At 56.4% G+C, this 14,780-nt stretch overlaps 2 protein-coding genes across 4 annotated transcripts; one reads left to right on the top strand and one right to left on the bottom strand.

Annotated features, from left to right (window-relative positions):
- The first annotated feature begins 445 nt into the window (after positions 1-445).
- C1H19orf33 (chromosome 1 C19orf33 homolog) lies at positions 446-5,284 on the top strand. Its single transcript, XM_077853276.1, has 5 exons — positions 446-594; positions 3,437-4,643; positions 4,765-4,859; positions 4,947-5,018; positions 5,122-5,284. The coding sequence occupies exons 2-5, from the start codon at positions 4,622-4,624 to the stop codon at positions 5,242-5,244; spliced, it is 312 nt and encodes a 103-aa protein (XP_077709402.1). The 5' UTR covers positions 446-594; positions 3,437-4,621; the 3' UTR covers positions 5,245-5,284.
- Positions 3,403-13,274, bottom strand: YIF1B (Yip1 interacting factor homolog B, membrane trafficking protein). 3 transcript variants are annotated; one of them, XM_077853230.1, is made up of 8 exons: positions 13,114-13,274; positions 8,442-8,680; positions 8,255-8,359; positions 8,038-8,116; positions 7,851-7,908; positions 6,670-6,825; positions 6,493-6,586; positions 3,403-5,662 (listed from the first exon to the last, which is right to left on the bottom strand). In XM_077853230.1, exons 1-8 carry the CDS (start codon positions 13,154-13,156, stop codon positions 5,507-5,509), a joined length of 930 nt encoding a protein of 309 aa, XP_077709356.1. In that variant the 5' UTR covers positions 13,157-13,274; the 3' UTR covers positions 3,403-5,506. The 3 variants fall into 3 exon arrangements, with proteins under 3 accessions (XP_077709356.1, XP_077709347.1, XP_077709368.1); XM_077853221.1 differs by having other exon boundaries at positions 13,105-13,250; XM_077853242.1 differs by lacking the exon at positions 13,114-13,274 and adding an exon at positions 12,955-13,067.
- Positions 13,275-14,780: the final 1,506 nt, after the last annotated feature.

Here is a 14,780-nt window from a genome sequence, read left to right as displayed (position 1 = left end):
CTGAAGTTGGCATCCAGCAATCTCCTCCTAAATTGCAGAGATTAAGTAAAAACTTCAGGGTTGGAGTGACCCTCCAAAGAATGTCTGCTGTGAAACATTAGAGAAAGAGAAAGCCAGTCTAGTAGTGAATGGCAGTATTGCAGGCCAGTTGGGAACACAAGTCCCTTCTTCCTACAAAGAAGGCGTTGCTTAGGACCAAGTCAATGAGGAAGCAAGCAGAGGAGGGCAGAGGCATTACCAGTCAGGGGCAGGCAGGGCCTGGGGAGGGACAGAAGCTCTTGTCCCTGCGCCTGGTGGCACCTAGATGAGTACTGAACAGCAGGGGGTGTTCTCTGAAGAGCAGAAGGCTGGACATACTTAGGCCCTCACACCATCTTCTCATTAAGCATCTTGGGTTCACCTTCTCAGCTCTAATCTGGCCTCCATTTGTTTTTTGTTTTTTTAGATTTTATTTATTCACGAGAGACACACAGAGAGCGAGAGGAGGGAGCAGGGAGCCCAATGTGGGACTCGATCCCCCGTCTCCAGGATCATGCCCTGGGCCAAAGGCAGCACTAAACCACTGAGCCACCCAGGCTGCCCTCACCTCCGTTTGTAAGTCTTCTGGGTTAGAACAAGAGAATGGGTATATTCACTGCCCCCAATGGGGAGTAGTGATACACAGGCTCCTGTGTCCATATCCCCTTCTTCCTTTCAGTAAAGAAGTCCCCAGGTTTTCTCTAGGTACACAGCTGCCCAGCAAGGTGCTGTAATTTCCTAGTCTCTTCAGCAGAGGGACGTGCTGCTTCCAGGTGGGGTCCTTAATAGGAACTGGTGTGCCCTCTACTCGCCCTTTCCCTTCCCAAGAATCCAGCTCCCCTGTATGTTCACGGGCAACACCCGGGAAGGATGCAGAGCAACCAGAGTTAGGAGCCCAGGTCCCTGGGTGATTTTATGGGAGAAAAAGTGAAGCTATCTTGTTAATGCTCTTTCTGGCCTAACAGCAGCCACCTCCTAACTAATACAGGAGTGAATAGAGGGGAATTTGGAGCATCAGGCGTGCTCTTCTCCAGACCCCCTCACCCTTTCCACAATCTTAGCAAAGTAGTAAAGAGCTACTTCATCTTGGGTCTGGAAGGTCTCCCACTACCGCTCTGCGATCTACTAGCCCAGTGTCCTTGGGCACAAAACCTTCTTTTTGAAGCTCAACTGCCTCATACAGAACATGGGATCCTACTGCCAGCTTCACAAGTAATCATATGAGGTTGTGCTTGTGAATATGAATAATAAAACTAACATTTACTGAGTATCTATTTACCCTGTGCCAGGCAGGCTCCAGACACAACGGTCACCTTATGAGTGGAAGTCTTCCATTTTACAGAGGACAAAACTGAGGTGCAGGGTGGCTGACTTATTTATTCATAGAGCAGTAAGAAGTAGAGGGAGGATTCCAGTGAGCACCTGACCCTCCACAACCCAAACTCTTAGGTACTCTGTGCCTGCTGTAACCTGCCATGACGTTCGTTAGCAGAGTGCCTGGTATCAGGTAACCTCACTATTTCACCAGATGTTAGTGAGCACCAAATTCCAAGTCCTGCTGTTCTGGTTGCTGAGCAAAAAAAAAACCGTCCCTAACCCCCAGGGAATTTGTTTTGCCTGGAAAAACACGTTTTCTCATATCCTGCATCCAGTTGTGCATAAAGCCAGTCATCATTCACCACCTCTTTTCACTCAGAGTAAAGATCAAAGGTCTCCGATGTACAAGCCCCCCGCTCCACCCCACAATCCCTCTTCATCTCCTATGTCTTCCCCTCCATTCTCACCACCACTCTGAAGCCCTTGTAGTTCATCACTCAGGTACATTCCTGCCTCAGGATCTTTTGCACTTGTATTCCCACTGCCTAGAACACTACCTCCCTGTGTTTGCATGGCTTATCTCCTCATCTTAAGATCTTTATTCAAAAAAGACTTGAGTGAAGCTTTCCTTGGCAACTAAAATCCAACCTCTCTGGCAGCCCCGGTGGCTCAGTGGTTTAGCGCGGCCTTCAGCCCAGGGTGTGATCCTGGAGACCCGGATGAGTCCCACGTCAGGCTCCCTGCATGGAGCCTGCTTCTCCCTCTGCCTGTGTCTCTCCCTCTCTCTCTCTCATGAATAAATCTATCTTAAAAAAAATAAAATCCAGCCTCTCCCCAAAATACCATGTAGTTATTACCTAGCCCCCTTTCTTGCTCTCTCCTTAGTGCATATTGCTTTTTAAAATACAGCCTTTATTGAGGCATAAGTTACATAAACTTACCCATTTCAAAAGTACACTTCAGGGGTTAATTTTTTTAAAGATTTATTTTCAGAGAGAGCAAGCCTGGGGGGAGAGATAATCTTTTTTTTTTTTTTATTCATGATAGTCACACAGAGAGAGAGAGAGAGAGAGAGGCAGAGACATAGGCAGAGGGAGAAGCAGGCTCCATGCACCGGGAGCCCGACGTGGGATTCGATCCCGGATCTCCAGGATCGCGCCCTGGGCCAAAGGCAGGCGCTAAACCGCTGCGCCACCCAGGGAGAGATAATCTTAAGTAGGCTCTGCGCTCAGCGAAGACATGGGGCTTGGTCCCACGACACTGAGTTCACAACCTGGGCTGAAACCAGGAGTGGGATGCTTAACCAATTGTGCCATCCAGGCGCCCCCAGTTGTTATTTATTTATTTATTTTTATTTATGAATGAGAGACACAGAGAGAAGGGCATTTTCGGATGTATTTTCATCCTCTACAATTAGTTAATCCCCATTCCCCACGTAGTTCCCAGCAACCCGCCACCTGCTGTCTCAATAACCCTTCTCTGAACACTAAATGCGAACACTCCTACAGCATGGACTCCTTGGTGTCTGGCTTCGTTCACCTCGCAGAATGTTTCTTTTTTTTTTTTTTAATTATTTTATTTTATTTTATTTTATTTATTTATGATAGGCACACAGTGAGAGAGAGAGAGAGAGAGAGAGGCAGAGACATAGACAGAGGGAGAAGCAGGCTCCATGCACCGGGAGCCCGACGTGGGATTTGATCCCGGGTGTCCAGGATCGCGCCCTGGGCCAAAGGCAGGTGCTAAACCGCTGCGCCACCCAGGGATCCCTCGCAGAATGTTTCTGAGGCTCATGCACGATGCACTGTATGTCAGTTCATTTCCTTTTTATGGCGGAGTAGTGTTCCGCCACGTAGATATTCACATTTTGTCTCTCCATTTACCAACTCACCGGACACCTTAGTTTCCTGTTGTTTTCTAACATTCCGTACACTTGTTTCCCCCAATAGAGAGCTAATCCCGTGAGGCTGGGATGTTTGCTGGTTTAATTAAATTAACCTTTGTATCCGCAGCACCTGAACCGTCCTGGGCACCTAGTAGGTAGTCAACAAACATAAGCTGAAGGAATGGACCATAAAGATAACATTTTATTGTCTTTAAGGGCTAAGCTGGTCATCAAGCAGGGGAAAGAGGTGAAAGCGATAGGCCGTGTGGAGCCAGCACCCAGGGGAGGCCTCTCCCAGGAATGCACTTTGGACCAGAGACCGGAGTACACATGGTCGTCATCATCATCCCCAGGCGTCAGCCATGAATGACTCCTGCCTGGACGGCAGCCCAGCTGCTGGTGGCAGAGCTGTGTCCCAGAGGGATTCGCGAAGGACACTTAGCCTCACAGCAATGGGAGCAAGTGGCTCGTCCCCCCCCGCCCCCCCCCCCCCCCCCCCCCGCCCGGCCTGCCTGGCCCAGGCCAGCATGGGGAGGGCAGGCGGGGCTCACAGCTACCCCTGCGGCTGACCACCCTCCAGGGAGAGCCCCAGGGGCCAGAGCCCTGGACCTGAGTCTGGCTGTGGATCCCAGTTCTAGGCATTCACACTATATTTGCCCTCCACTGTCTTACTTACTTGGTCCCTCAGTTTTCTCATCTGTAAAATAGGGGTAGTAATGATACCTACCTTCTGATTAAAAAACCCCAAACCTTATCTTGCCAGGCATGGTTCTAGAAAATTAATTCATTACAACAACCCCATATGGTACCTGCTGTATACAGATGAAGAAACGGAGGCACGGAGAGGCTAAGTCTTTCCTGAGCTCACCTCACTACTAAGTGACACGGTCCTCAAATTCAGGAGGACCAGCTCCTGCTCTTTGCCCCTTCAGAGGTTGTGAAAGTGAGTTACTGTGCGTGCAGCCCTTGAACAGTGCCTGGCCCGCAGTGAGTACAGTGTCAGCATGATGACGGGACGGGGCACGGGGCACAGGGCGGGACCCTCCCTCTCATTTCTTCCAAAGCAGGCATCAGAGCCTCTTGGGGGAAGCAGGGGACAGCTGCAGCCCCTCTCCCAGAAGTCTACAGCTGCCCACACAGTCCCCCCTCCCTCGCCAAGGCTCGGGGGGGGGTGGAAACTTAGCCCTTAACTGTCCACCCCCCAACCCCCGTTTCCCAGAGAAGTTGGGTGGTGCTGGGGAGGGGCTGTGAGTCAGGCTCAGGAATCTGAACAAGGTGGGGTGGGGCTCCCCAGAAGTCCCTGGGCGGGCAGTTCCCACTGCTCCTCCCCACGGCCTGCCCCCTGCCCTCGGGCACTACCCAGGCCCCCGGCGGCCTCCCCACAGACCTCGTCTCCCCACCATGGAGTTCGACCTGACCGCAGGTGCGCTCCTGGGAAGACGGGCATCCGAGGCGCAGCGGGCCAGGCTACGCCCCAGAAACCTCCTCCAGGGGCGCATCCCGCCCACCGCCCCCGCACCAACCCACCCGACTTCTCTCCACAGCCCTGGACTCCAAGAAGCCCCACGGGACAGGCCAGGTGGGAGACCACAAACACAGCGCCCCCAAAGCTCAGGGCGCGTCGGCGGATAAACCGAGGGTAAGTCCCCCCTGGGGCGGGGGCGGCCGCCTTGGGCCGGGGCCGGGGCCGGGCTCCTGGCCTCACCGCCGCGCCTCCAACTGGCAGGGCCACGGCCACCGCAGCTCGGACTCCAGCAGCAGCAGCGGCAGCTCCAGCGACTCCGACCATGACGGGAAGGTAGGACCCCCCGCCCCGCAGCAGGCGCCCGGGGGAGGGCACAGGCCCGGCCCGGCCTCCCCGGCCCAACCCGCTCTCCTCTCCCCCGCCCGCGGCCCCGCAGCCTCGCGCCGCCGCCCCGGGGCCGCACGGAAGCTCGCCGGGCAAGGCCGAGAAGCCCAAGGTGAAGAAGAAGAAGGAGAAGAAGGAGAAGAAGGGGAAGGCGAAGAAGGAGGCTCCCCACTGACGGGCCTGGGCGGGTCTCAATAAACCTCTCCTCGCTCGCCTCCCGCGCGCCTCCCGCTCGCCCCCCGCGCGCCCCCCGCCCCTCCCCCGCCCCTCCCCCGCCCGGGCCGGGCCTGCCCCCGCCGGCCGCCCGCGCCGCCAAGGAGACGCCGCCTCGCCGAGCCCGTCACGGTTTATTGTTTCCGGAACCGCGCGTGCGGCGGCGGCCTCGGCACCTCGGGGGGCGGGGGCGGGGCGGGGCGGGGCGGGGGCCGGGGCCGCCCTCACCGCACCAGGTGGAAGGTGAGCCAGTACATGAGCAGGGGCTGCGCCGCCGCCACGGCCATGGTCAGGTACATGCGCAGCTGGTTCCGCGCCCCGCGCACCGGGACGCCCTCGGCCGCCGCCTCCGCCAGGATCTTCAGCCGCAGCGTCCGGATCTGGGGGCGGGGGGGGGGGTTCAGCCTTGAGTCCTCGGCCGCCGGGCCCAAGTCTCCGCTCGTGGGGAGCCTCGGATCCCCCCACATCTCCTCTAACGGCCGGTGAGGCCTTGCTCCTACCCGAGCCTTGGGGGAGACGGGAGGGTGTGGGATGCGCGCCCCGCGACCCCTGCCCGAGGGGGGGGGCGGGGCTGGGCCATGGCTGCTGCCACCGCTGCTGCCACCGCTGCTGCTGGCGCGAGGACAGTTTTTCGACATAAGCCTGAAAGGCTTTTTTTTTTTTTTTTTTTTTTTTTACTTTTAAACAATGACATCTAGGTCAAAGTTTATCTGAGGGTCAGATTTGGCCAACCAGTTTTTGCCCCCTGCTCCTCACACAGGCTCACACGGCCTCTTCCCAGGGCCCTGAGGTGCATTTATCATCATTCCTCTTTTTTTTACAAAAGGGGAAACAGTTCTAAAGATTTAAAGAGAGGAAGTGATTTGCTTGGGACCCAGAGAAGCTACTTCCAGGGATACCAAACCTTTTTCATCCTGACAGAAATTCTGGCAGGAAAGCCCACCATGTCACCACCTAAGAGTGGAGTGAGGGTGAGAGCCCACCCTAACAGCGCAGCTGGCTCCTCTTCCTTCAGACCCCAGACTGGACACCCCCTCTTCCAGGAAGCCCTCCTGACCCCCCAGGCTGGGATAGCCACTTTAAGCCTCCTCAGTTGGGCAAGGTGGCTCTTAACTCCTAGGCTGACATGCTCTGCTTGGATGCCTCCAGGGGACCCCGAATATGAGGGCTTGTGCCCTCAAGCCCCATCCTCCCCTGAGCCCCAGCTCACCATGAACACAAAGATAGACACGCAGCACCACCCCAGCACCACGTAGTAGCCAATCTTCCCAAAGAGCAGGCCCATAAGGACCCCGCCAATCATCCTGAGAAGAGAGGGGAAGGCCGGTCTGAGGAAGAGGCCTGGGGGCTGGGGCTGGAGGCGGGGGGAGGGGAAGGAGGTACTCACCCAACGTATTTATAGCCCAAGAAGGCCACCAGGTCGATAGTGGTGAGGTCAGTGTTGACAGTGACCAGGTAGAGACTGAGCAGGATGGCCAGCACCTCTAGTGTCAGCCAGGCCAACGCAGAGCTTGCCTGCAGCCCAAGGAGGTCTGGGGAGAACCTGCCGGCACCAAGCTCTGTCACCCCAACTGCCGGTTCACCCTCCCTGTGTTGGGTGGGGCTGGAGACTCAACAGTGACCAAGATGGATCTGGATCCTGTCCTCGAGGAAATCTCACTCAGGGAAGGCAGGCTTGTCCTCAGTGACAGCCCAGAGACGTCAGGGCTGGGGTGAGGGGAGCACAGAGCAGGGGAGGTGCCTGACCCAGTCAGGAGGTGTCAGGGCTACCCAGAGGAGAGGCCACCTGAGCTGCAGCCAGAGGACTAAGGAGCTCACTGGGAAGAAGGACCGTGGTCTCTGCCCCCAGTGCCTCAACAATGAATTGACTCCAATGGCCATTGTTTTTCAGTGCCACAGAAGAAATGAACTGGGACCTAAGAGTGAGACGTGGGGGTTTGACCCATTTGGGGGGTGGGAAGACTTCCCTGAGTAAGTGACGCCAGAGTGGAGACATCACAAGTGAGCAGGTGCTCAGCAGGTGATGCAGGGGAGGAACAGACTCCTGAGCTAAGGGAACTGGGTGTGCAAAGGCCCTGGGGCAGGGGTCAGGCAGCACCAGGCCGTCTGGAAGATGGAAAGAGTCCTGGAGTGGCGAGGCAGAGTGAGGAGGAGGGGCAGAGAGCAGCTGCATGGAGGCCGTGCAGTGGGAGACTAAGGAGCCAGGGCTTGATCTGGGGACGGGAGAGCTATGGGCAGCTTCTGAGCAGGGTGGACGTAGCCAGGCCCACACCTCAGACAAGATCTTCCTAGCTGCTGTTGGAGTCAGGGTGCAGAGGGTATGTGGGCAAGGCAGCTGGTTAGGAGGCAGTGAGGATGAGCTGCATCTGCTAAGGAGGCCAGAGTGATGGGCTCACATGGGTGGAAAGCGAGGAAAGGGTGACGCTGGCGGTGACACCGAGGGCTCTGTCCTGAGCCCACTGGGAGTACGGTGGGGCTGTTCCGAGACAGGAGATCCAAGAGACCTTCCTGACTGCCCCTCAGCCCCCCAAGCCTCACCCCGCTCTGGCTACTCCAGGCCTCCCTTACCTATCCTGGGTCCCCAGCGCCAGGCCAGCCACCAAGACATAAGTGATGAAAGCCATAGCTGTGGGAGGCAGACACACAGACACTGGTCAGAGGCAGACGGACCATCCTGGGCCATTGGGCACCTATACCTCTGCCCTAAGCGTGCCCCCCCAGGGGGAGAAGGGGCAGGAGATAGGGAGGGGGAGACCTGGAATGTAGAGGTCAGGAGCGTTGACATCAAAGCGGGGGGCCACGGGAGTGTCCTGCTGGTACTGCACTTCCCAGTCCTGCGGGCAGAGTGAGGGGAGCAAGCAGACCCCCAGAGCTGAGCCTGTTCCTGGGGCAAACCCTCTCCCCCAACCCTCCACCCCCAGAGGCGTCCCCCCTCCTCGGACTCGGTTCCCCTCGGTGGGGGCAGTGCTGACCTGGTGCAGGTAGGGGAAGAAGAGCAGGCCCAGCTTTTTGCCCACATACATGGTGTCCACGGCAAAGTAATACTTGAGCTTGGTGACGGGGATGAAGCGGTCGATCTGGAGGGAGGCAGAGCCCAAGCCTGAAGCCCTGGCCTCCTGGCCCCCGCCTCCCCCCACCCCACCCGCCCAGCCCACTCACGTTCTTATCCACCAGCTCCTTGCCCTGTGCGGCCAGGCTGCTCCCGTAGGCCATGGCCATGTTGGACACAGGGTCAGCCAGGAAGGCGGCCTGCGGGGACGCGGAGGCTGCAGGGTAGCCCAGGCCGCTGGGAGCCCGCTGGGCCCCGTAGCCCCGGCTCTGGGCCGAACTTGTGTCATCGAAGAGCTGGTGGGGGTCAGCCATGCCCGGCTGGGACACGGGGATCCTCCGCTTCGACGCTGCAGGGGAAGAGGGTGGGGAGCTTCGTTCATTCTGTGGGTGCTCTCCTGCCGGCGGTGGTTTGGAGGTCGGATGGGCACCTAGTCCAGTGTGGGCGGCTCTGTCGGCCTGTCCTCTGCCTGCCCGTCCAAGTACCAACAGCGACGATGCCGTTGACAGCAACTATGTTACTCGGCCTACTGTGCCCGGAATCCTGTCCGCATCTCCCCTGGGGCTCCCCTCACCCGTGTGCTCCAGCCACGTGGGCCTTGATGTTCAGCGCACACACTGGGCGCGCTCCCACCTCGGGGCCTCCGCACTGGCTGTTCCTCCGCTCTGGTGCTTTTCCCCACCCCAGCCCCAGCTCTCTTCTGCCCATCTGTGGGGGCTCCCCTACCACCTTGTCTACAACCTCGGCAGCACACCCCACCTCCCTTCCCTGCTTCACGTGTATCCAGAGCTCCGCACAAGCTGACAGCCTACCCGTTTTATTTATTTTGTTCAGTGTCTCCCCAGTAAAATGGGAGCCCCCCCCCACCCCAAGGTGGGGAGCTTTTCACAGCTGAATCCCCAGCTCCTCACACAGGGCTACAGTAGGGTGCCTGATAAAACCCTGAGGAACAACTGGGTGACGGGCACTGAGGCAAGCACTTGATGGGATGAGCACTGGGTGTTATATGTTGGCAAATTGAATTTATTATTATTATTTTTTTTTTGGCAAATTGAATTTAAATTAAAAAATGTAAAATAAATAAATAAATAAATATTCTTTAGGGCAAGTAAAAAAAAAAAAATACACCAAACCAAAACAGAAAACCCTGAGTAGATGGCCATCCTCACGTTACAAATGTGGCAACCAAGGCTGCGACAGAGGAAATGACCTGTGCACGGGGCCACACCAAGTGAGTGTCAGGGCAGGACTCTAGCCCAGGTTGGCCCGGGCGATGTTACAATAATTAAACCCCCAATGAGCACTTGCCACATCCGGGGCTGTGCCCTAACACTATGGACTAACTCATTTCATCCCCATTTGTGTCAGTGCTATCACGCCCGCCTTCACAGACAGGAAAAGCCAGCCCCCGAGGGGCTCAGGCCCTTACCCCCAAGTCCTTTGGATAGCATGAAGCAGAGCCAGGTTTCCAGTTTTTAAAAGGTCCTTCTTGGCTTCCAGTGGGGGTGGGGGCAGGAGGAGGGGAGGAGGCAGGAAGCTGCTCCAGTGGTAGCAAAGTGGGGGGGGGGACAGAAACAGGGATGGAGGGGTGGGGAGGGGGCTGCTTCTGGACAGATTCTGGAGGTCCGAGGGACAGGACTCGCTGGGGGCATGCTTAGCTGCGGTGGGATAAGGAAGAGGGAAGAGAAGGGGAACACAGGACGGATTTGAACCCGCACTCTGGCTGCACAGCCCCTTACCCCTACCCATAAGCAATGTTACCAGATAGTTACTGAGCTCCTCCTGTGTCCCAGGCACCACTGTGGGCACAGGGAATGAGTGAGCGTTACAGTGGGATGGGGGAGAGGAATCCCGTCCTCTTTGTCCCGACTCTGTGCCTCAACTCTCTCTTCTGTGGAACAGTTAGTGGCCCAAGGCCAAGTGATACTCATAAACTCCTCAGCCCCTGGCTGACACATAAAACGTGTCGGTCCCTGTCCCCTATGGCCAATTACTAGTCCCTTGACTCTTCCTCTCAGTTATTTGCAGCCTAAGAACAGAGCCAGGTGTGCTCAATCCTGAACCAGCAGCACTGGGCGCGGCCCATTTTCCTTTCCCTCTCCCACTTCTTTTTTTTTTTTTTTTTTTTAATTTTTATTTATTTATGATAGTCACAGAGAGAGAGAGAGAGGCAGAGACACAGGCAGAGGGAGAAGCAGGCTCCATGCACCGGGAGCCCGACGTGGGATTCGATCCCGGGTCTCCAGGATCGCGCCCTGGGCCAAAGGCAGGCGCCAAACCGCTGCGCCACCCAGGGATCCCCTCCCTCTCCCACTTCTGAAAGCTTTGGTGCAAGCCCTTCCTTCCTCCCTGTCACTCCCCCTCTCAGTCCTCGATATTTGGGGTTCTGCTCCCCACTACTGGCCTCCTAAATGCCCCTCTGCACTGCCAGGCCGAAGCCTCTGGCCACTGTCATTTGACTCAAGCAGCATGTGACTCCACCGTCTCAAATGCCAACCTCCAACTGGCCCACCTCCTCCCTTTCCTGAGCCCCACAAACACCTCCGAGCACCCCGGTGTGTTAGGCTCGCCTGCAGGCATGGTGGATACACAATGATCAGAAAGACAAAAACTCCTGTTTTGATGGGGCTGAAGGTCTCTGGATGGGTCCCTCTACACCCATGACTTTCTTTTTCTTTTTTTTTTTTTTTTGGCTCCCTGACACAGTGTGGCCCAATTTTCCACATTTCTGGCTTCGCCTCTCACTTAGAGCAGTCTCACCCACCCACAGCTTTCACAGCCACGGCGCGCCCTGGGCTGTAGGTTCGGTCTCCAGCCACCACTTCTCTTCTGGCCCCACATCCAGGTCTGGTCAGCTCCCCACGGTGCACTCTGGCTGCGCCTGGGCCCTCACCCCGGAGTCTAAGCCCCTGACTCCCCTTCTTTCTTGTGTCCAATTGCTAGTTCTCACCCACTGTGTCTCAGTGTGTACCCTCCCCCTTCAGACTTCGTGGTCTTGAACCTGACTTAAAGGTCCTCCTCCAGGGGATCCCTGGGTGGCTCAGTGGTTTGGCGCCTGCCTTCGGCCTGGGGCGTGATCCTGGAGTCCCGGGATCGAGGCCTACATCGGGCTCCCTGCATGGAGCCTGCTTCTCCCTCTGCCTGTCTCTGCCTCTGTGTGTGTGTGTCTCTCATGAATAAATAAATATTTAAAAAATAAATAAAAATAAAGGTCCTCCTCCTAAGTGCGCCTGCCCATTCTTGCTCCACCAGCCTTCTCTCCAGTCAGCAGCCAGCATCATCTTCGTAAATGCAAAAGGGAACATTTCACGTCCCCTACCCAAGACCAGTACCCCCCGTGCTGAGAATAAAATCCATGTGCCTACAAGGCCCTACATGACCCCAGCCCCTCCAACCACCCTCGTTGGCTACCTCCCTTGGGGCTCACCGAACCCAGTCACACTGGCCTCTTGGGCCCTGGCTCTGCCAAGCGTCTAGCCCACGCAGGCTTTTGAACATGCAGTGCTATCACCCTGGAACATCATTCCGTGATTAACATCTGCCAATATCGCACTGAGGCCTCAGCTCAAGAGTTTCCTCCTCCGAGACCTCCCTCACTCCTCAGTATAAAGCCTAGCCCCACCTTGTTCTTTCTCACAATATCCAGGGGTTCATTTCCCCTCTGAGCACTTAATCACATTTCCTAAGTATATATTCATCTGTCCACTTGTTTACTTGGCACAGACAGGCGTCTCGCCACAAATCCTCTTCTCCAAGCAAATTCCTCATCATTAGAGGAACCTTTCTCCGGAAGCTTCACCGACAGGCCCTGTCTGGGTCACATGCCTAATCTGGGCTACCACAATCCCTCCACCCCGGCCCTGACCCCTCCGCCTGGACTTCCCTCCTCAGCACATCATCGCTCTAGACTTTGCTGTCTTCTGCTTTGTCCTGGTAGCTCCCTGAGGACAGCAACCAGGGCTGTCTGGGCACTGCGGGAGCCCCAGGGTGACCCACCACCAGGCCAGCAGGCACCTCATTAGTGGCTGAAGGGAGGGGTGAGCACATCAGGCCTCTGAACCTCCATCACACCCTGGATTTTTTCTTTTACAGCCCTAATTACTCCCCAGATTGTCTTGCTGATTTGTTTGTTCCGAGTTTAGTGTCAGTCTCACCACTAAACTCTGACTCCTAAGTTAACGAGGACTAGTGCTGCGCTGCTTACTACCAGGTACCCAAATTCCAGCACGGGGCCTGCCGGCCGCAAGGGCAGCTGAGGCAGGATCCGCTGAATGATTACATGAGATGCAGCACACTGGCCGAGACCAAGAGGACCTTAACGTGAGACACGAATTAACAAGCGACGGGGAAAGGGATGAACAGTACAAGACATACAGGTCCAAATCTTAAATGAGAGGTAAACATGGCCCTCTCAGCTCCCGAAGGGCTCTGAACGCTGTCCTAGGGAGCGCGGGCGACAGCCCGAGGCCACCGAAGGGTGGGGAGAAGGCTGATCGGTAACCGCAAATGAATGAAAGCCGCGTTTTCCTGCACATCACACAATATCCTGCCCAAAGTTGTTTTCTTCCAAAGGGATTTCCTAAAGAAAAGAAGAATCGTCCCCAACGCGCCCCCTACCCGGACCTGGCATCCCAGCGCTGCGCGCACCCCGAAGCTCCAGATCCCTGACCCCGTGACCTCCGACCTGCAGCGACCTCGCTAACTGCCGCGGCGGCCCCGCCACGCCCTTGCCCCCCCCACCCCGTCCCCCGATCTCCTCGCCCGGCCACGTACGCCACTTACGCTGCCGGGGCGTCCCCGCCGCCGCCAAGCCTGCCGGGTGCATCCTTCACCGTCGCAGCCCCCACGGCCGCCGCCGCCGCCCCAGCCACGGTTCGAAATGTGCCCGCCCGGCTCCCGTAGCCACGGCCCCCCGACGACGCGACAGCCAATGGGAGTCACGATCGCCGGAGGCCACGCCCCTCGCGGAGGCCCGTACGAGTTGCCAATGGGCATTGGGCGGGGACTGGTGGCCGGTGGGGGAAGGCGAGAGTCAGCACTAGAAGGGCGGGAGGGCAGGCCCGAGAACAGCCCAGGAGCCGGCGGTCTTGTGCATCACGGGAAATGTAGGCATGGCCCGATGAGGCCGATGGGAAATGCAGTTCTCGCTGGACAGACGCTCAATTAGGGTAGCTGAGAGCACTGGGGAGCCAGGGAAGGGTGTGGAGCAGTGGGAGAGAAATTCGTTTGTGTTCTCGAGGGGCTGGGCGGAGTTGTGCGGACTCTTAACGCTTTAACAATTTTGGTATTAAGCTGAATATTTAGAGAAGAAGGCTCCTGAGAAGTTAGGTGGGAAGAACCAGGTGTCTTTCTTTGAAGATATCTTTTTTTTTTTTTTAAAGATTTTATTTATTTATTCATGAGAGACACACAGAGAGAGGCAGAGACATAGGCAGAGGGAGAAGCAGGCTCCACGCAGGGAGCCCGATGCGGGACTCGATCCCAGGTCTCCAGGATCACACCCTGGGCCTAAGGCGTCGCTAAACCGCTGAGCCACCCGGGCTGCCCTGAAGGTATCTTTAGACATTTCCCCAGATTTATAAAAACGCTCCTGCGTGGCGACCTGGCTTCCCCTGTCTGCCAAAACCACTGTGCAGCCTCCAGCAACACACAGCACACCCAGGCACACCGGCAAGTGAGGAGCCGTAAAAATGAAGTTTCCTTAGTCTCTGTCCCTCAGTCTCCCCATTTCTCTCCCCTTCTCTGTCTCAGGCAAAAATAATGGTAGAAGTGACTTTGGGGCAGTGATAGCTCTCCGGAAGGATGTCAGCAAGTGACCCTGTCACTGTGGCTTTCCCTTTCCTCCTCTGAGAAGTTGTCTTTTCTAGGAACCTTGAGGACTGTTCTGGTCTCTCAGTTATGAGTCCTGGCTCAGTCGCAATCCTTTTTTCATGACTGAGGTACCCCCATTCTTCCTCTGCACCTCTGGCTTAGCATCCATCCCTTGGGCTACATCACCATTTTTTCACCCTAAGCTCACCCTCTCTAAGTTCTTCCATGAATATATATGATTTTTAAATTTTATTTATTTATTTACTTATTTATTTACTCATGAGAGACACAGAGAGTGGGAGAGACATAGGCAGAATGAGAAGTAGACTCCCTGTGGGGATCCCCATGCGGGACTTGATCCCAGGACTCTGGAATCACACCCTGAGCAAAAAGGAGATGCTCAACCACTGAGCCACCCAGGTGCCCCTCTTCCATTAATATTTTGTAATATTCACAGTATTTTATTAAGAAAACAAGCGTTGGGCAGCCCGGGTAGCTCAGCGGTTTAGCGCCGCCTGCAGCCCGGGGCCTGATCCTGGAGACCTGGGATCAAGTCCCACGTCGGACTCCCTGTATGGGGCCTGCTTCTCCCTCTGCCTGTGTCTCTGCCTCTCTCTCTCTCTCTCTTTCTCTGTCTT

This window comes from Canis aureus, chromosome 1 (genome assembly GCF_053574225.1).
Source record: "Canis aureus isolate CA01 chromosome 1, VMU_Caureus_v.1.0, whole genome shotgun sequence".
NCBI lineage: Eukaryota > Metazoa > Chordata > Mammalia > Carnivora > Canidae > Canis > Canis aureus.
Note: the sequence above shows the minus strand (reverse complement) of the source record. Positions and strands in the feature narration are given on the sequence as shown.